This window comes from Saccopteryx leptura, chromosome 3 (assembly GCF_036850995.1).
Source record: "Saccopteryx leptura isolate mSacLep1 chromosome 3, mSacLep1_pri_phased_curated, whole genome shotgun sequence".
Taxonomy (NCBI): domain Eukaryota; kingdom Metazoa; phylum Chordata; class Mammalia; order Chiroptera; family Emballonuridae; genus Saccopteryx; species Saccopteryx leptura.
Genome location: NC_089505.1, coordinates 165,502,926 through 165,523,893, shown reverse-complemented (window position 1 = coordinate 165,523,893; position 20,968 = coordinate 165,502,926). Strand labels below are relative to the sequence as shown.

Genomic DNA, 20,968 nt, shown 5'->3' with positions numbered 1-20,968 from the left:
GGTCACTTAAAGAGATGGATATCTAGCTAGATTGATTAATAGTAAGGAGAGAAAACAAATTACTAATATCATGAATGAAAAAAAAGGACATCAGTAAAGACCCTACAGATATTAAGAGTAATGAGGCAATGGTACCAATAACTTTACCAATAAATTCAACAACTCAGATAAAATGGAAAAATTTCTTGAATAACACAAAAGACCAAACCTGGAAATCAAAAATCTGAATAGCCTTATATATACTTAAAAAATTGAAAATGTCACAAAGAAAAATTGCAGACCCAGATGGCCTAAATGATAAAATCTACTGAATCAGATAAAATAATCCTACAAAAACTCTCCAAATAGAGGAGACAGGCAAAGGGTAGGGAAATGGGGGTGGAACTCATTTTCTGAGGTCAACATTACCCTTATACTGAAACTAGACAAAGGCATTACCAGAAAACATACCAAATTCCTTAACACAGTATTAGCAAGTCAAATCCAACAACATATAAAAAGGATATATACATATAATCAAGAAGAGTTTGTGACAGGAATGCAGCTTAGTATATTAGTCAATGGAAAGAAGAAAGAAAAGTGATCATCTCAATAGATGCAGAAAAAGCCTCTGACAAGATTCTGCATCCATTCATGATTAAAGCAGTCAGCAATGTAGAAATAGAAAATAATTTCTTCAAATTAAAGAAATTATTTTGGTAGAAGCCTGATAAAAGGCTTCTACCAAAAGTCTACAGCTAACATCATAGTTAATGAGATGAAAGACAATACTTTCCCTTTAACATCAGGACCAATATTGTTACTGAAGGTCTCCAACAGTCTAACAAAAGAAGAAAAATAATAAAACACATTCAGACAAAATGAAAAAAGTTAACACTTTATTTCAAATTGATATAGAGATGGGGTTGTACTGACATCCAAAGACATATAAATGAATGGAGGTCACAGAATACAAAGCCACTGTAGAATGATCAATTTTATTTCTATACTAACAAAAACCAATTGGACAATACAATTATAGAAACTAATAACATTTTACTTTAATATAAAAAAACAAATGTTTTTAGAAATAAATTTAACCATATACAAAATCCTAAATTTAGAACTACAAAACACTAGTAAAAGTTAAAGAACTTAATAAATCAACAAGTATACCAGGGGTCCCCAAACTATGGCCCGCGGGCCACATGCGGCCCCCTGAGGCCATTTATCCGGCCCCCACCACACTTCCGGAAGGGGCACCTCTTTCATTGGTGGTCAGTGAGAGAAGCATAGTTCCCATTGAAATACTGGTCAGTTTGTTGATTTAAATTTACTTGTTCTTTATTTTAAATGTTATATTTGTTCCCATTTTGTTTTTTTACTTTAAAATAAGATATGTGCAGTGTGCATAGGGATTTGTTCATAGTTTTTTTTATAGTCCGGCCCTCCAATGGTCTGAGGGACAGTGAACTGGCCCCCTGTGTAAAAAGTTTGGGGACCCCTGAAGTATACCATGTTCATGGATTAGAAGATTCATAATGTTAAGACTTTAATTTCCCTCAACTTCATCTGTAGTTTCAAGCAATCCCAAATCAATTCCTCCTAAAATTTTTTTAGAAATTCACAGGCTGAGTCTAAATGTTCATGCATATGTAAAAGATATGAAACAGCCAAAACAATTTTGAAAAAGAACAATATTGTAATACCTATACTGCCTGATTTCAAAATTTAGTATAAAGCTACAGTAGTCAAGACTGTGGTATCGGTAGAAAGAGAGCCACAGATCAACAGAATAGGATAGAGTCTAAAAACAGACCCACATATAAACAATGGATTGATTTTCAAGGCATGCCAAAGTAATTCAGTGGAAGATAGGTAGACAAATGGAGCTAAATAACTTGATATACATTTGAGAAAAAAATGATCTTTAATTTATTTCACAGCATACCCTAAAATTAACTCAACATGTACCACAGACCTAAAGACAGAACTTAAAACTATCAATTTTAAATTCAGGAGTCAGAGGCTGCAGCTGCCTATTTTTATAAATAAAAGTTTTGTGGGACACAGCCATACCCAATCTTTTGTTAATAACTGCTTTTGAGATATGGCAGTAGAGCTGAGTAATTGAGTTTCAATAGCTTGTAAGCCTAAAGTATTTGCAATCTAGTCCATTTTTATTTTATTTATTTATTTATTTATTTTGTATTTTTCTGAAACTGGAAATGGGGAGGCAGTCAGACAGACTCCCGCATGCGCCCGACCGGGATCCACCCGGCACGCCCATCAGGGGGCGATGCTCTGCCCATCCGGGGCGCGCTCTGTCGAGACCAGAGCCACTCTAGCGCCTGGGGCAGAGGCCACAGAGCCATCCCCAGCGCCCCCCGGGCCATCTTTTGCTCCCGATGGAGCCTCGGCTGCAGGAGGGGAAGAGAGAGACAGAGAGGAAGGAGAGGGGGAGGGGTGGAGAAGCAGATGGGCGCCTCTCCTGTGTGCCCTGGCTGGGAATCGAACCCGGGACTTCCGCACGCCAGGCTGACGCTCTACCACTGAGCCAACCAGCCAGGGCCAATCTAGTCCATTTTTAAAAAGTTTGAAGAACCTCTTCTAAAAGAAAACATGGGGAAAAAATTTAGGGAACAATTTTTCAGACACAAAAAGCAAGAACCATTAAGAAAACATTGGTAAACTGAACTTCATCAAAATTTAAAACTTCTCTGAGAAAGACAACTGTTAATAAATGAAATACAATCCACAAATTGAAAGAAAGTATCTGACAAAGGATTTATATCCTAAATTATATCAAGAACTCTTGGCCCTGGCTGGTAGCTCAGTGGATAGAGCACTGGCTTGGCACATGGACATCCCGGGTTCAACTCCCAGTCAGGGCACACAGGAGAAGTGACCATCTGCTTCTCGCCCCTGCTGCCTCTGCCCCTTTTCTTCCTCTTTCCCTCCTGTAGCTCCATTGGCTCAGGTGTGACCCTGGCACTGAGGATAGCTCCATTAGAGCACATCAGCCTCAGGTGTTAAAAATAGCTCAGTACTTGAGCATCATCCCTAGATGGCATTGCCAAGTGGATCCTGGTCAGGACGCATGAGGAAGTCTGCCTCACTATCTCCCCTCCTCTCACCTAAAATAAATAAATAAATAAATAAATAAAACAAAAATAAAGAACAAAAAAAACTTACTACTCAATAGTAAGAAAACAAACAAGCCAATAAGTTAATGAATAAAAGATATAAACAGACACTTCACAAAAGAAGACAACTGGGTAATAAGCGTATGAAATAATTCTCAATATCATTAGGATCAGGAAAAGGCAAATTTAAACCACAATAAAGTGCCACAAAATATCTCATACAATTCTTCATTTTAGCTAGACTGAAATACCAAATTTGGGGCAGGATGCAAAGGAACTAAAATTCTCACACATTACTGCTACGCTAGGTACACAACCACTTTGAAAAACTGTCAGTTTCTTATACAGTTGAACATACATTTATCATACAACCTATCACTCTACTCTTTTGAAATGAATACATACATTCATCCAAAAACTTGTATACAAATATACATCTTTTTTTTATGATAGTCAAAAACTTGGAAACAACCTAAATGTCCAGCAACACATAAATGGATAAACAAATTGTGATACAGTCTTATAATGGAATACTACTTAATAAATATCCATGATATAATAAAACCATAGATGTATCTCAAACACATTATACTAAACAAAAGAAACCAGGTACAAAATAATATATACTGAATGATTTCATTAACATTAAATTCTAGAAAAGATGAAACATAACCTTTAATAACAAAAATCATCAATAGTTGTCTCGGGACAGGGATTATAGTGGTGGGTGGAGGAGTTCCAAATAAGGGAACTTTGTGGAGTGATGGAAATGTTCTTTATCTTTACTATGGTGGTGATTATATGGGTGTATACATTTGTCAAAACTCACTCTAAGTATATAAAAATCTGTTATCATGCTGGTGCCCAGTGAATATTAGATAAACTATAAGTAAAATTTATAGGAGGTTCTTTCTGAATAGCACCTCAAAATTAACTTCCCTCCTTAATACTTTAAAAAATATTTTCCATCTCTTTCCTAAGAAAGGAAGATCATGGTATTTGAAAACTTTCTCAGTGACAAATATGAGAACATTTTTTAAGAAAAAGAAAAATTCTTGCCTACCAGGTAATGGTGCAGTGGATAGAGCATCAACCTGGGATACTGAGGTCCTAGGTTTGAAACCCCAAGGTCTCCAGCTTGAGCACAGGTTCATCTGTCTTGAGTACAGGCTCACCTGCTTGAATGTGGGATAGTGAACATGATCCCAAGGTCACTGGCTTGAGCCAAAAGGTCTCTGGCTTGAGCCCAAGGTCATTGGCTTGAGCAAGGGGGTCTATGGCTCGGCTGAAGCTCCCACCCCATCCCTTGATGCTTCTCATCTCGCTCCTTTCCTGTCTCTCCCTTGCAAAAAAAAAAAAAAAAAAAAAATCTTATCTCAGGAGTCAGTCTCATCAAATGGTTCTTTTATTAGAGCAATAATAAAGACAAAGCAGAAAGGGAAAAATCCTCATCATAACAAAACGTGTTCCTAACCTTCCGTTTAAACCACCTTGCTTCATTACACATGAATGTGTCTTTATTTTCTTTATGTGTTGTGGCTCATCGTCATATGGAGATGAGGTAGGAAATTACAAAGAAGCACACAAAATAGGCTTCAAAGCAGAATCATGGAAGCTGATCAGTGACATCCTGATATATGTTAGACATAACCAGCAATTCTGGCCAAAAGAGACCTTCTGCTGTCTGTGCTTATTAAAATCATTCTCTTAACTTCAGTCTCATATGAAATATGATCTCTTTTAAGAAGCCTTTTTATTCTCTCTACTGAAAATAAATCATCCCTCTACTTTCCCATAGGACATTCAACATACATTTCTTGGATAACCCAAGATTTTACGTCTTGGGCCCTATTTATTTAGAATTGTTTACTTCTACTCAAAGACCGGAAGCTTCTATTGGACCCTAACATAGAATGGGATCACACCAAATTGAGTGAATGCTGAAACTACTCACCAACAAATCCTTCCATGGTGCCTTCTGCGCATGAGCTTTGTTCAACATACTACTGACCCCCTGGAACCAACAGCAGTGGTTGCAGAAGTCCAAGTTCCTTGGTTAGGGGCCTTTGCAGCTAGTGAAGGCACTGATAATTTAGGTGAATGTTCTGTTAGAGGTAGGCAGAGCAGGAATGACCAGCCACCACAGATTTCCTTAACAGTGCTTTCTTCATTTCAGCCAAAGTTCTATTTCCTGGCAATTTAGGGACTAAAACATTTTCTAACCAGGCCTATCACTTTTGTTCAAGGTCACTCTTAAACTCTTCTCAGAATCAGGAGACTAAAGCTATTTGTACCATAAAAGTTAATGAAGCTTAAGAGTCTGAGTTTCTCCCTTGCACAGTTCCTACAATCTGGAAGCATTTCTAAGTATGCATTTCTGGTAAACTGTCTAAAGAACTCTGAAGAAAGAGATCTAAATCTCCAGGACTCTCTGTAGTAATTTGTTATGATTTCTTTATTCATTCTAAATATTCACTGTTATCTCTAATTTAAAATTCTTTTTCATGAAGAGGAAACCCCCTTCCCCAAACTTTAAAGGAGGGGAAGTTAATTCTCAGAAAAGAAGAGGAAACATAAAGGTTAATACTGAACCAAACGCTCCCTATTTAAGCTCTACCGGGCGAGGTCTTGGAACTTCCACAAAATAGTACCTCCTAACTCTTCCAAAAGATTCGCGGTGAGAAGATAGGACAAGGATCCAGATACTCAATTTGGACGGGGTGAGAGTGGTGGTAGAGAAACCTCGCTTTTGTCTCTAATGAAGGGTGGTCGTCAAAAAGCGAGAGACCCTGGACACGTCAGAGGGGCTCAAAGGCAAGGGGGGACCCTGGCTACTCTTCCGGCCAAAGAAAAGCCGTTCCTGAGCAGAAGGTTTCGATCATATGATCCTGTGGAAACAAACTCACAGGGACACTCTCCCCTTCTGGTAGCAGCTGCAATTCTCCGCCACTCAATTTCTCTTTTGCAAAACACAGCCTTGGGCCAAGGCTGGAAAACGACAAATACAGGCGGGGGTCCAAGGTGGTGAGGGGTGGTGGGGGTTGGTTAAGGAACAGCTACAGGAAGAAGAGAGAGGGGGTGGGTAGGAGGGGAAGATTATAGAGAGAGTGACAGGGACAAACTAGAAGGGGGCATTCGGATAGAAGGGGAAGGAGAGTGTTTTTCCACCTTTAGAGACCCCCCCTCCCGCACGGCCCCGCTAAAGACAAACAGCCTGAGCCTAGGTGAGGTGAAATGTGATAAGAAAAGGTAAATATGAAACAAGAGATGTCTGTTATTTTATCTAAGCCTTTGCATGTGTCGGACGGAAATGTCAGAAAACGCCAACAAACTTCCCAAAAAGATCCCAAGAGAGGAGGCAAATGTGGAGATTCAGTACAGGAAACCAGTGGGGGAAAAGGGAAAGGAGCCCCTGCATTCCGAATAGAGGCGGACGAGGGCGTGTGGCCAGAAAAGGGAGAGGGGCTGTAGGAAGCTCGGGGAAACCGGGATGGCATGGAAGTCCGCCCGCGAGTCTCTCCCTGCGGCCCGGGCGGCGCCGCCCAACTAGAGATACCCATCCCGGGTCGGCGGTGTCTGCGAGGCGACCGCTCGCGCCCTCTCGACTTCTCCGCTCTTGCCGCTCCCGGCGCACCCATTGCTCGGGTTGAACCCCTCCCCGAAGGACCAGGAGCCCGGAGGACCCCGGCCCCCAGCGCAGACTGCAGCCGACATCCTCTGGAGCTCAGGGCCACCGCGCGGGCGGCCTGGACCTTGGACCGCACTCGCGGGCGGCCGCCACGGGTGACCCCAGCCCGGAGCAGCAGCCGCCGCGGCCAAAGCGAGCGCCACCGCCCCACACTCACCGTGGCGCTCCATCCCGCATCCCGGACGCGGACGCCCGCCCAACCTCACGGCCGTCGCCGCCGCCGCCGAGGGCTGAAGCTCGCAGACCCCATCCCCCCAAGACCCGCGGACGCCCGGGCACGCCGCCACCACCCCTGCTGCTACCGCCACGACCGCGCTAGCCACCGCCGCCGCCGCCCCGCCCCCTCCCCTGGCTTCGCTCCTCCCGACCGGCCCCGCCCCGCCCCTTGAGCACATCCCATTGGCCCGCGCTCCTGGGGGCGGGCCAGGAGCCCAGCAGCAGGTGGGGCGGCTTCTGGCACTAGCGTGCAGGGAGCCGGCTGTCAACTGTACCCTAGCCAGTCAACTGTCCCCATTGCTGGACTTTTTTTGCCAGCCTGGCTTGCTGCAGGACAGGAGAGAGAAACTCCTGCATTTCCCAGCAGGGAACAGGTCCTCTGTCCTTGTTGTTTAAGTGGAGATTTCTCCGGTGGACACTTTGAATTCCTTCTAGTCAGGAATCTGGTCTTCAGTTTGTTTTGTCTGCCTTCTTACCATACCCTTAATGAACAAAAATATATATTGTGCTTAACTTTAAAACTGCCCCACTCTTTTCTGTCTTATACTGATTGTCATTTTTAGAAACTAAATTACTCAGCTATTATATGCAGTATCTGACTCATAGAAGTTGCTCAATAAATACTAGTTGAATGCATGTACCCCTCACTGTGCTACTTGCTTCATGCCATTAAATGCTCCCTGAGTAATAGAATTCATCAACACTGTAAGGGAAATGAACAACCAAAATTAAAGCATTTATCTAAAGGTTAGATCACACATCATATGTGGAAAAAAAGTATAGCAATTCTCTTGAATAGAGTATATATTGTAACACAATCACTCTACTAAGAATACCCTTTTTGTCATCTACGCAGAAACATAGCAGGTACTCCATAAGCGTCAGCTGAGTAAATGGGTAATACTATGGGAAGGGCATTTGGAAAAGTACGTCTATATAAATCTCCCCTTAACATTTTTCTCAAAATATATTGAAATCTGCCATAGTCTTCTATTTTTAGTTGGGAAGAATATGATATCTGAAAACAGAGAAAGATAACAGTTCATTTTTGCTAAATAAATACAACTATTAACTGAGCAAAAAAATGAATATAAAAAATCTGATATCTGGAACATCTGGCTCATGTGTTTGATAAAGAAAAGAAGGAATAAAGGGCAACATCACCACCAAATTCTATTAACAGTGTCCCAGGAAATGCCCTTATATGCCAACTTGTTTTTTTATATATAAATGTTTTTGGTTAAAGTAGTTCAGGATTATGGCTTTGAAGGACAAAGAATGACAGATAAATAAACAAACAAAAATCAGAGCCATAATGAATGTTGGATTAATAATTAAAGATATGTAACACATAGTGTGGTGTTGTTATTTTATAAGTACAGAACTTACTAAGAACATAAAACCACTCTGCCTATTGAAATATTCTTCATTTTTTCTGTGATAGAATATCACCTCTGCTGAAGCCTTTCTGTTATTACTGAAAATCATTCATCCCATTTGACATTATATGGTACATGGAATCCTATGCTTGTGGCATTTGTGGTTCTCATGCAGTATTTTATTGGTAGTGTTTATTTATACTAGTTAGTCATGAAGGTCTGCAGTATTATGTGACAGGTCTCTATCTGGCATAGAGGGGACTAAGTATATTTCTGGAATTATGTTGAGGGAATGGCCAGTGAGCCAGCAATGAAAATCTTCCCAAGATGTTTTGTTTTGTTTTACCATAAGGTCTGCTCAACTCATTGTAACTAGTGAAACCAAGTACAATGGCTGCAAAATCACTTGTCTAAAGCAAATTCTATTCCAGGTACCCTGTGCCCTGAGGTGAAGGAAGATGCTGTGGAGGCTGGAGAAGGGAGCCCAACCCCACAGGAGAGTACAACAGATGGGTGCTCTTCCTTTCCAGGGAAAACTGCCTCTTTCTCTTTCAAGGCTGGGCAGTGGGAGCCCCTTCTCTAGCAAACAATAGCAAAAACTGGCCTCTTCCAATGGTGGCAGGCAATTGCAATCTACAATCTGCCACTCTGATGACAAGCACCTGCAGCCTTACATAGACTATACACATGACATGTGGTGCTGCCCCGTGCTCATGCACCAAACAAGCAAAGTACAAGCAAGCAAGCCTAACACACTTATTTGCCCAACAAAATCCATTTTCAGACTCCCCTCAACCATGATTTAGTGCCTTGGAAAGGAGTTGGAATAATGGACACAGGTAAGGGTGGCCCAAAGGCAGTTAGGTTCCCCATCATTGTAGCTGTCCTTGACCCTCGCTGCTGGAGCATTTTGAAAGAATTTTGGAGAGCCGATAGGCCACACTGAGTACAAAGGCAGCAGATTCCAAAGTGGACAAAACTCACCAAGCAGGTTATTAATCTTGATTTCATGATGGTTGTAATTAAGAAACAAGGAATCAATTCAGACTGCACACTGGAAATGAATGTGAAAGACATTGCAAACATCCAAGAATTCTGTGTTGTCATGAGGAGACAGGAAACTGAGTAAGACTGAAAAAAAAAAACTTCAAGTGAGTGTATGTATATGATATCATACTCATATCTAGATTAACATACTAAATTTCAAACCCCAAGGGTGTGTGGTGTGTGTGTGTGTGTGTGTGTGTGTGTGTGTGTGTGTGTGTGTGTGATTTTAAGCTCTCTGCAAGACATTTGATAACATAACCTCTGTGCTTGGTCACTATGTCCATGACCCTACTTAATATTTTAACAATATGTGTAAGGAAACTCTCCCAGTAAATTGTTGGATGCAAAATAACACTATTGGCCTAAAAATTGAATTATTGAAATTGTTGTGAATAAAGAGCTGAAAATGATGATGATGATAATGATAAAAACAGCCTTCTATGGTTTACTCTGTGCTAGACACTGTCTCAATTATTCTTTATATTCAGTGAGCCATTTAGTCCTCATAACAACTCTGTGAGGTGTTATTATCATCCCCATTTTACAAATAAAAAACTAAGGCACAGAACAAAAGTTGAATAAAGAGTTTCTGTTGGATTTAATGAAAATCGGTGTTAGGATGAAAATTAATTTGATGGTACTCTTCTTAGAAAAACATACTGAAGAATCACTTCTCTTATTTCTCCTCTGCCTCTCTGGCCTTCTTATTGTTCCCCACATACCTTAGGGCCTCTCTTGTCTCAGGGGTTATACTTTTGCCTATCTGTGTGATTTCTTTGCTCCCTTCCAGTCTCTCCTCATATGTTCCATACCATTGACACGTTTCCTGGCCATTCGGTAGATGACAGCATTTTCCCCCTTTGCTTCTCCCCCTCTTCCTCACCCTGCTTTAAACGTTGCCATCTCACTTACTTTTTTATTGGTCTGGTATAGTTACTGGTTTATTTGTGTATGTTTTATTTCCCCACACTAATGTGGGAATGTTAGTTAGCTCCTTGATGGGAGGGACTCCGCCTATTCTGTTCACCATTGTATTCCCAGACCCTGGAGAAGTACTTGGAAGCGCTCAATCAACAAAAGATTTAAAGAAAATAACAGTACATATGCCTAAATACTTGCGTTATCTTTTTAAAAGATTAGATAGTTAATGTTTTTAAAGTTTTAATTAAATTTAAAAAACCATATTGCTTTGTTTGACAAAAGTTTTACAACAGCTGCTTATAACCAACATAATAATACATGCCAAGTTTAATTACTTCACCCAATCTTTATCTGAAAGAAGCATAAATAACTCTCAATCTTAAATTATTTTCTTCTTTTCTAAAGTTGAGGGATAAACATTTTCTGCTATTGTTTTTCTTTTGCTTATTCTACCAAATGTTAACTAGATAAGAAAGAAAAATCAGCCAATTTTATTTTATTTTATTCAATGGATGACATTATACTTTGGGGTACATCTTGTCATTTAGTCTTCGCAAAAAATCTTATGAGATGGGAAGATGAGATCTGTTTTTTCCCAAGAAAATGCATAACTTTCAGAGCTAAAGAATTGTTAGAGCTCATCTACTCCATTCTTTCTTATTTTCTAAGGAAAGCCTAGGCCAGCTTTTCTAGAAATTAGTTAGTCATTGGCCTAATTAGACTGGAAGCAAGGCCAGAGGTCTTTCCACATTGATTGATTAAGGTCTTCAAATGTTTGTAAGTCTATGAAATTATATCAGCCCACTTATCTGAACCATTCTTCTTTTAATGTGTAAATAAATATTTAAGCTATACTAACATCTTTAAATATGAAATATGTACTACACATTTACTTTATTATTATTATTATTATTTTGAAGGTCTGACTTGTTAAGTTACTAAAAAATAATGGCCCTAAAAATTGAGAAGCTTCTTTGCTCTTGAAGTAGAAAGTTGTCCTGAGGCATTCTGGAACACATGCCCAGAGTCCAGCCTTTCTGTTAGGGAAAAAGCTGGCTGGCTTTAGGAAGGAATAGGGCCCAATGGAAACATTGCTAATCTCTTTCTTTATCTCCCCACTGAACAAATATTGCTGAACCCTAAGAAACAATTCTACCACTAGGGACTTTAATGAGTGTTTATCTTTCTAACTGCATATTTATATAGGGGTGGCTGCCTGTGGCATGCTTGCCAGAGGACTGGGAAGTGACTGCTTGTAAAAGTTGAAAAATATTTAGTTTTACAAACCTGTCTCAGCAAAGTTTCCTCTTAAATTCATTCAAGAGGATGTTACATTCCAGGGGATTAGAAGAAATACTATCCAATCATCGAGATACTTGGATTTACTCTGAAATTATTTCAATAACTAACAATGTGGAGCTTAAACTAGGAAAAATAAAATGCAGAAAAAATGGTATTATGAGTTAATAATTTTATAAATTAGTGCTCCAAAATATCTATAAACTTTTGCTTCAAAGACCTTGAAAACTATTGATTATCACTGATGGATTGGCATCCTCTGCCATGGATGTATTTGGAATCCTTATTATGCTTGATGACATACTCAGTTTAGGATGTTCATCAGTGTAATTAATTTCATCTGGGAGCTACATGGTACTAGACTATATGAGGTCACAAGCATAACTATATATCCTACCAGCCAAAAGACTGTTGAAATACCTCTTATGTAACATCACTGAAACCATCAGCTTAGTATATGCAGGGTGGAGAACAGATAGACTGGCAAGTGAGGCATCAAGACAGTAGTTGCCTTGCTTAAAAGTTAGCCTGAGTTGGGCTGCAAAATGAAACTGCTTTAGATCTTTTCTGCAACTAGATAAAGACAATACTCTTAGTTGGAACGAACAACATCAAGCCAGCTTCTAATGACTTCCTTCTGATTAATGACTAAGAACCAAGAGAGGAAAGAAAAAAAAAAAAAAAGAGTTTCATGCTGGAAAAATGACTAAATGATAAAACAAGCTTACCAAGAAACCTGAATTTAAGGAAATGAGTAGACTGGTAGATAAGAGGTCTTGATATAGATCTTGGAGTTACTGAGGGACTGAAAAAAGTAGAAGCTTAAAATATGGGTCAAGGAACAGTGGATTCTAGAAGGATTCTTTGAAGATCTTTCACAGAGAAGTGGTATCTTAATTTACACTAGCTTTTCTTGAACATCAACAAGTCTCTGAAATAGAGCTGCCAGTGCCAATAGCAATGTTATATTTGTGAATCAGTATCTGACGTGGTCTGGAAACTGAAGGGGCTATGTGGTTTTGGTAGTGGGGGCACAGAGGGATGAGGGGGAAGGAAGAAAAGATAAAGGAGATAAGATCATAGAGAATTTTGGGGGGGAACAAAGTAGATCACTTATTTATCAGACAAGGTGTTATGAACTGAATTGTGACCCCCTCGAAATTAATGTGCCTTAGCCCTTACTACCTTAGAATGTGACTGTATTTGGAGATAGAGTCTTAAAGAGGTACTTAAGTTAAAATGAGTTCATTAATGTGGGCCTAATCCAAAGTGACTGGTGTCCTTATAAGAATAGAAGATTAGGACACATACACAGATTGTGTGAAGACACAGGGAGAACACAGCCATCTATCTACAAGCCAAGGGAACCCTCAGAAGAAACCAACCATTCCCACACTTTGATCTGAGATTTTTAGCTTCCAGAATACTAAATGATTTTGAGGAAATTAATTTCTGTGAAGCCACTCAGTCTATGGTATTTTGTTATGACAGCAAACTGACACATAACATCAGTTAAGTTCTAGGCATAAAATAATAATACCATTAATGGGTTCTAGTTGGACCCAAGACCCTTTTCTTTGCTCACTCCATAGAAATACTAATTAAATTACTAATTAAATTCAATTCTGGCTGAAAGTTGCCATTATCCAACTCTTTAAGTGGGGCATTTCTTCTTAATAATAGTCACAAGTCTCAGTGAGTCAATATCACTCCTACTCGGGGGTGTGGGCCAGGAAGCAGCATCATATCCATTTGTAATATTGTCATTAAAATCAGAAAGCAGGGTGTTTACAAGACTGGAGTCGTGTAAGTGTTTCCAATGGGAGGAGGCTCATTGGTTTCTGCTCAGAGTAGAAAGGATACTATGGTCTCTTCATTTGTATCCAACAGAAGCAGAGTTAGCTTGGCATCTTTAAAGATCCTATTGCTGCCACTGCAATTAGTTTTGTTTGCTAGTTAATAATAATTTCATCACAGTTCTTGGTTCATAGTAAAAGCTCAATAAGCATTAATTTACTTTTCCATTATTTTTGGTTCTGTAGCTCCATCACATACATATATTTCAATTTATCTTCAAAACAAGTCTGTGAAATATAAATTATTGTTATCATTGGTATTCAGACTTCTGATAAGAAAGCTACATCTCAATGAGGGTAAGCTATTTACCCAAAGTTGCACAATAAGTTAATAGCAGAGATTGAACTCAAAGCAAGGTCACCTGTCTCTTCAAGCAAGACTCTTTCTGATACACTCACTGGCTCTAAATAGTCCTATTCCACACTGTAAGTTTTAAATAATCCACTTTGGTCAAAGAATGGCATTTATATATTCATTAAATATTCAGGGTAACAAAGAGTTTAAATATTTATTTTACAGATGGTATCTATCCTACAGATACTCCATGAATAAACATTTGTATGTACAAATGGGCAGAAGAGGAGAATATTCCCCAAACTGTCTCAGTAAGTTATTTCTCCCACTGGCAGCCTTGGTTCAACATTTCTAAAGAGGGAGTGCTTAAAAAAAAAAAAAAGAGCACATAGAAGATACTTTCTTTCACATCTTCTATGGTGTGTTTATTTTGTAATATATATAATAAATTTTATTTTGGGTCTGTATATGTATATGAGATGTATATGTGTATAAGGTGAGGAAGCAATACGTTGTTTATTTCTGCTAGACTTACAAGCAAACTTTTGGAATGCAATCTATTCATTGGATGGGGACTCCTTGAAAATTCAGAATTTTCAAAGAATTTGGTTATGGACTTGTCAAACTAATCATTTTATGATTCAGATGACTATTCAGGAATCTTACAATGTCTCTAAACAACATTGTGAAACGTGACACAGCCCAATGATATATGTCCTATAGATGCAAAGAAGAATTCATTAATAAGAGACTAGATGATGACAAAGTGCTAATGACATTATATAATGTTGCTATGCTATTGGAAATTCCATCAGAATCCCTGATAACACCTGAATGAAGAGAGCATATGTACTGATTGGCAGCTCACCCTCCATTCTTTCCTTCTTTAGAGAAGGAAGATGAAGCCCAGGTCAGAGATGTTGGCTCCTGGAGATGGAGAGCCAGTTATCAGGTGTGATACACAAAGATGTTAAAGTAGAGGTTGAAAACAAAACTCTAAAGGTAAGGGCAAACAGATAGCGAGACCCCTGGCAGGAGGAACTTGTTCATACTTAGCTCCAGACCACTGAGGCAGGGTGACCAATGTAACTCAGGCAGCTTCAGTTAATACCTGTTCAGGCATAGTTATTAACACAGCCTCCTCTCACTTTCAGAAGTGTGCCAATTTGTGAAATACAGTATAAGGAGCACTTTAGTCAGAGGAACATTTAGGCATAGTATTGCCTATTTTTCTGATTTTTTTAAGCCAGAAATTTGGGTTTTAAAAAAACATTATTGGATTTTTAAATGTAGCCAATAAATCCCAATTTTTTAAAAATTTTGTCCACATCAAGAAAATCTCACAAGGAACAGAATTTGGCCTGAGAGTTGCCAGTTTGCAACTTCCAGGCTGTAACCTCTAGCTTAGATGACAGTGCTGTTTGGTTTGCCTCTCTTACGTAGCTGGTGACAGAAGGTCTTAGATTGCCTCCCACTGGGGAGAGCCTTCTAGCTCTAGAAAGTTTCAGTAGAAATCAATGCAGGGTCCAGAATATGAAAGGCCTGATACAACCGCTTAAGTGGGTTGTTCTTCTAAGCCTTGCTAATGATTATTAACTACCATTTCCCATGTACTAAATGCATTACATAGATTATCTCATTTCTTCTTCACAGTAGTTCTGTGATGAAGTTATTACTATCTCCATTGTTCTAATGAGGAAACTGAGCCTTAAAGAGATTAGTCAGTTTGAACAAGGTCACTCAGCAAGTAAGTGGTGAAACCAGTATTCGAACTCATGTCAAACTTGACTTCAAGCCCATGCTTTTATCCTCTGTGTCTGCTGCTTCCCAAGGTAGAGAAATCAAACTTTCTCTTTCCAGTGGGGCATTTTTTTTTTTTTACTTGAGTGAATTCTTTTTGACCTTTTGTCAATATGGAATATCCAGGCGTCCCCAAACTACGTCCCGCAGGCCGCAGTGCGGCCCCCTGAGGCCATTTATTCAGCCCCCACTGCACTTCTGGAAGGGGCACCTCTTTCATTGGTGGTCAGTGAGAGGACCACTGTATTTGGCAGCCCTCCAATGGTCTGAGGGACAGTGAACTGGCCCCCTGTGTAAAAAGTTTGGAGACCCCTGGCTGGGTCATTTTCTTGCCTTTATTCAAGGCATTAGACCAGAGGCCCAGCCCAAATCTTTAGGAAGGGGGTGCTTCATGGGATTAAAAGCCAAAGTCTTGGCCCTGGCTGGTTGGCTCAGTGGTAGAGCGTGGGCCTGGCGTGCAGAAGTCCCGGGTTCAATTCCCGACCAGGGCACACAGGAGAGACGCCCATCTGCTTCTCCACCCCTCCCCCTCTCCTTCCTCTCTGTCTCTCTCTTCCCCTCCTGCAGCCGAGGCTCCATTGGAGCAAAGTTGGCCCGGGCGCTGGGGATGGCTCCTTGGCTTCTGCCCCAGGCACTGGAGTAGCTCTAGTCGCAACAGAGTGACGCCCCAGATGGGCAGAGCATCGCCCCTGGTGGGCGTGCCGGGTGGATCCCCGTCGGGCGCATGCGGGAATGAGTCTGACTGCCTCCTCGTTTCCAGCTTCAGAAAAATACAAAAAAAAAAAGCCAAAGTCTTAATTAGTCATAAGCAGTGTTTATTTACCACGTGTCCCTTACATCCAGATCCCTGAGACTCTGTAGTGGTGCGAGGCAGCTAGTCAAACACTTAAGGTTTCATAACTTCAGTCATCTCTGTATCCTGTACCCATTTTAGAAATGCAAGTGACAGATAGACCTCATCTAATGAAGCCTAAAAAAAACAGAGGATTTTCTATCTACTATTAATTTGAATAAAGATTGGGAAATGTTTAACCTATTGTACTGGGTTGACTAATGTCCCCCTCCCCCATCCCCGAATTCATATCTGTTTGGAGCTTCAAAATGTGACCTTATTTGGAAATAGGGTTTTTGCAAATGTAATTAGTTAAAATAAGGTTATACTGGATTTGGGTGGGCCTTAACTTGGTGACTGAAATCCTTATAAGAGAGAAAGAGACCCAGAGACCTACACACGGGGGGAGGGGGAGGGGTGTAAGATGGCCAGATAAAGATAAATAGAAATTAGAGCAGTGCAGCCATGAGCCAAGTAACACCAAAAATTGCTGGCAACCAGCAAGAGCTGGGAAGAAGCAACAAGTATTCTTCTCTAGAACCTTCAGAGGGAGCATGATCCTGTCAATACCTTGATTTTGGGTGTTTAGCCTCCAGAACTGTGAGAGAATAAATTTTTCTTAAACCATCCCAAATTGTAGCAACAACCATGGGAGACCAATACAGATTACAGAAAAAAAGTATTTAAATACTGTAATGCCTTTTTAGGATAGACTGTTGAGATCTGTGTCGTATGTTTAAATTCAGAGTTACTGAGTCAAAAGTTCAGGAAGTATTTTCTGACCCATTGCTAGCTAATGAATAAACTTTTCTAAGAGGAAAAGTTTTCTCCCTGTATAATGTAAAAACATCTGTGGAATTTCTACAGAGGACCAGAGACATCCAGCATGTTGGTTCAATATGACTTAGTCCTGAGCTAACCCTGAACAAGACTTACTGTGATAGGAAGTCCATCGACTAACCTACCAGCACCTGTTACACTGTCCCAAGCCTGAAATCTGATCTGAATAGGTGAGCCATAAGCATGCAAATGTGCATTTTGTGGTAGTCTTTTCCTATGTGTGCCATGTCTATCTGACTGCTATCTGACTCAGTTTCCCTTCTGAGACTAGGATTCTGACAATCTCACCAGCTTTTATTTCTTTAAGGGCAGATTTCTGTCTTACTCTAACCTATGGCTGGGATCTACTTCAAATTAGATGAACTCTCTGCATTGGGGAGGATTCTCTTATACCCTTAATTCCTGGAATGCCCATTGCCCCTTCTAAGGACAGCTGGCCACAGCTCCTCCATCCTGGCCTTATCTGGCTCAACCACATTTGGATGTCTCATTCAAGGGTGGACCATCTGTACGCCTATTAGTGTGTTCTGTGAAGTAATCTAGTAGGTGAGCTCTACCTCTTGAGGAAGGAGATAAGCAACAGCACCAATAAGACCTTCTGTGGTGGAGAGTTTAAATAAGAGGCATTTGGAGAGCCCCTGCTATTGGTAATAGAAACAGACGTCGGAAAGACACACAGAGGAAAAAACATACACAGAAAGCAGAAATAATGAGGTGGCAGGTACCATTCATGGGCAGAAGCCATAAGACAAAAAGAAGAATGCAGGAAGTTGGTAGTAAGTAGCAGGAACAATAAAAACAATGACCAAGAAGAGCTGCGTCATTATAAAAATGACATGAGAGTCAGGTTGATGGGTACCCAGGAACCCTCAGGATAATCCAAGATGCACTATCTTTTAAAGCAGTTTCTAGTTCTTAAACGATGTTCTGCTTTCTGTGAGGTACAGCTGTGGAGCTATTAAGAGTGTTCTCTGAATTCCTTACAACCCATATCCCTACAACACCATCTTCTTATTCTTCCCACCCCTGCCATTAACCAAGCTAAATGTGTCTCTTTTTTGAAATATTAAAAAGCCAGGCCATGAAACCACCAACTGCCACTGTTGAATTCCATCAGATTAGAATTCTTGTATACCATCCTGGTGATCTGAGCACCCAGTCTGCTGTTAGACAAGACATTGACACTTGGACTGCTCATAACTATACATTTGGCTAGTCCTTCTTACCCCCAGCTCTGCTGCTTCCCCCTTCCCAGTGCACTTGCTGCAGAAGCTAGTGCGTGCCTTAGAAATCAAGGCATATGAGTTATGATAACACTGATCTCATTGAATAATGAAGTAATAAACATTTGTGTTTGTTTCAACAAGATTAGGTCTCATTTGGCTTTATTGTGTTATGCAAATAGGTTGAGTATAGCTACATCTCAACAATTAGAGATTTCAATAATTTAGAAGTAAAAAGTTTAGGGGTATTGTGTGTCTGGTCTATTTTTAATGAGAAACAGAAGTGCTCTAAACGTGGTAGTAGCCTTGCAAACAATGTGCACATGTGTAATTTTGAGGCCAATTATGAAGTGTCACATAAAGTGGCAGAAAACCTCAATGTAATAAACTTCACTACCTCCTCTGATTCCTTTTGGGTGTATACAATATGCTGATGTTTTCTGTTGATAATAATACAGGCTCATTTTTTTTAAATGGTGAAAATTATTAAATAACCTATAATATCACTATAGAAGTTTTGGGGGTATTTTCATTTTTTGTTTTTTTTATTGTTGTTGTTGTTTGTTTGCTTTTTTGAGAGAGAGGCAGGAAGAGAGAGAGAGAGAGGAACATTGTGCTGTTTCTGCATGTACCCTGACCGGGGAATTGAACGGGCAACCTCTGAGTTCTGTGCTCTGAGTATACTCCAACCAACCAAGCTATCTGGCCAGAGCTTAATTTTTATTGATTTTTTTAGAAAGACAGAGAGAGGAAAGGAGAAAGTGGAGAGGGGAAAGGGAAGCATTTGTTGTCCCACTCAGTTGTACATTTCTTGGTTGCTTCCTGTGTGTGCCTGACCAAGGATCAAACCCACAAACTTGTTTCAGGATGACATTCTTTTTTTTAATTTAAACAATTAAATTTAATGTGGTGACATTGGTCAACCAGAGTACATAGATTTAGAGAAGATATCTCCACATCATTTGGACAGATTATGCTGTATACCCATCACCCAAAGTCAAATCATCCTACAAGGACGACGTTCTTAATTGACTGACCTAACCGCCCAGGACCGAAGATTATAATTGTTAATGTCATAGTATTCCTCTTTTCAATGATTTTCTTGTGTGTAGATAGATATAATTTTTTTTCACGAAATTACTCTATATACACTACTTTCTACTTCTGAGGGGGGTATTGATCTAGGGCAGTGGTTCTCAACCTTTCTAATGCCGTGACCCCGCAATACAGTTCCTCATGTTGCGGTGACCCCAAACCAAAAAATAATTTTGATGGCTACTTCATAACTGTAATTTTACTACAGTTATGATTCGGAATGTAAATACCTGATATGCATTATGTATTTTCTGATGGCTTTAGGAGACCCCACCAGGGTCGCGACCCACAGGTTGAGAACCGCTGATCTAGGGAGTTAGAGAGAGAGAGAATGAGAATGAGAGAGAGAAACATCTATTTATTGCTCTGCTTATTTATGCATTCACTGATTGTTTCTCATATGTGCCCTGACTGAAAATCAAACCCACAACCTTGATGTATCAGGATGATGCTCTAACCAGCTGAGATACCCAGCAGGGCCTCTACTTCTGGTTGTTTTGTTTTTATTTGATTTTTTTTATTCCACTTAGTATTTTACAGCATAAAGATTTTCCCATGCCATGTAGAATTCCTCAACAGCATGATTTATAATAGTTCATTTTATGGAAGTTCCTTACTTTAGCCAGCTCATTTCTCTACTATTGAGTGTATTGCTTCTAGTTTTCCTTGGGTATGAATATGATGGTGAACTTCCTTGTACATAAAGCTGAGTTCGCACCAATCCTTATTTCCTTAGATTATATCACTAGAAGTAGAATTTTTTTTATCAAAGGCTGGGCATATTTTGATAGATATTTCTACATATTGCCAACTTGATCTCCAGAAAGAATACACCTATTCACAATCTTGATAGTGGCATGTTAGAATGGCCATCTCACTACAACAGCCCTTGATTTTTTTCTCCCATGAATTAGAATTAGTCCCATTGAGCCTCAGCTGTTCTTGCTGGTTTCCATGAGTCTTTCTTTCCCCGCTCCCATTAATTTGAGAGAGCAAGAGAGAGGAAAGGGGAGAGAAAGAGAGAGAGAAGCATTAACTTGTTGTTCCACTTAATTGTGCACTCATTGGTTGCCTTCAATATGTGCCCTGAGGGGGGGTGTCATACCAGTGACCTCAGGGCATTGGAACGACACTTCAACCACTGAGCCACCTGGCCAGGACCTGAGTCTTTCTTTATTAGCTTCTCTACTGATCCTCATCTCATCTCCACTGTTTGTAATTGGTATGCAAACCTGTAAAGTTTGTGATTGGGAAGAACATAAATAGCTCTTGCCCTACTAGTCAATGTAGGTCTGGAAATGGTACTAGTCAATGTAGGTCTGGTGTTTGTTCTTGGGCTGAAATAAGACCCA

General features: G+C 40.0%; 1 protein-coding gene across 2 annotated transcripts in view; it reads right to left on the bottom strand.

The window, feature by feature from the left end:
• The window catches only part of ARHGAP29 (Rho GTPase activating protein 29), an 80,262-nt gene extending 73,120 nt beyond the window's left edge, over positions 1–7,142 (bottom strand). For both annotated transcript variants that reach the window (XM_066376739.1, XM_066376741.1), the window contains exon 1: positions 6,971–7,142. Coding sequence is in view for 1 of the 2 variants with exons in the window: in XM_066376741.1 (XP_066232838.1) it covers positions 6,971–6,983 (13 nt within the window). In the remaining variant the exon portion in view is untranslated. The remainder of the gene's footprint in view (positions 1–6,970) is intronic.
• Positions 7,143–20,968: the final 13,826 nt, after the last annotated feature.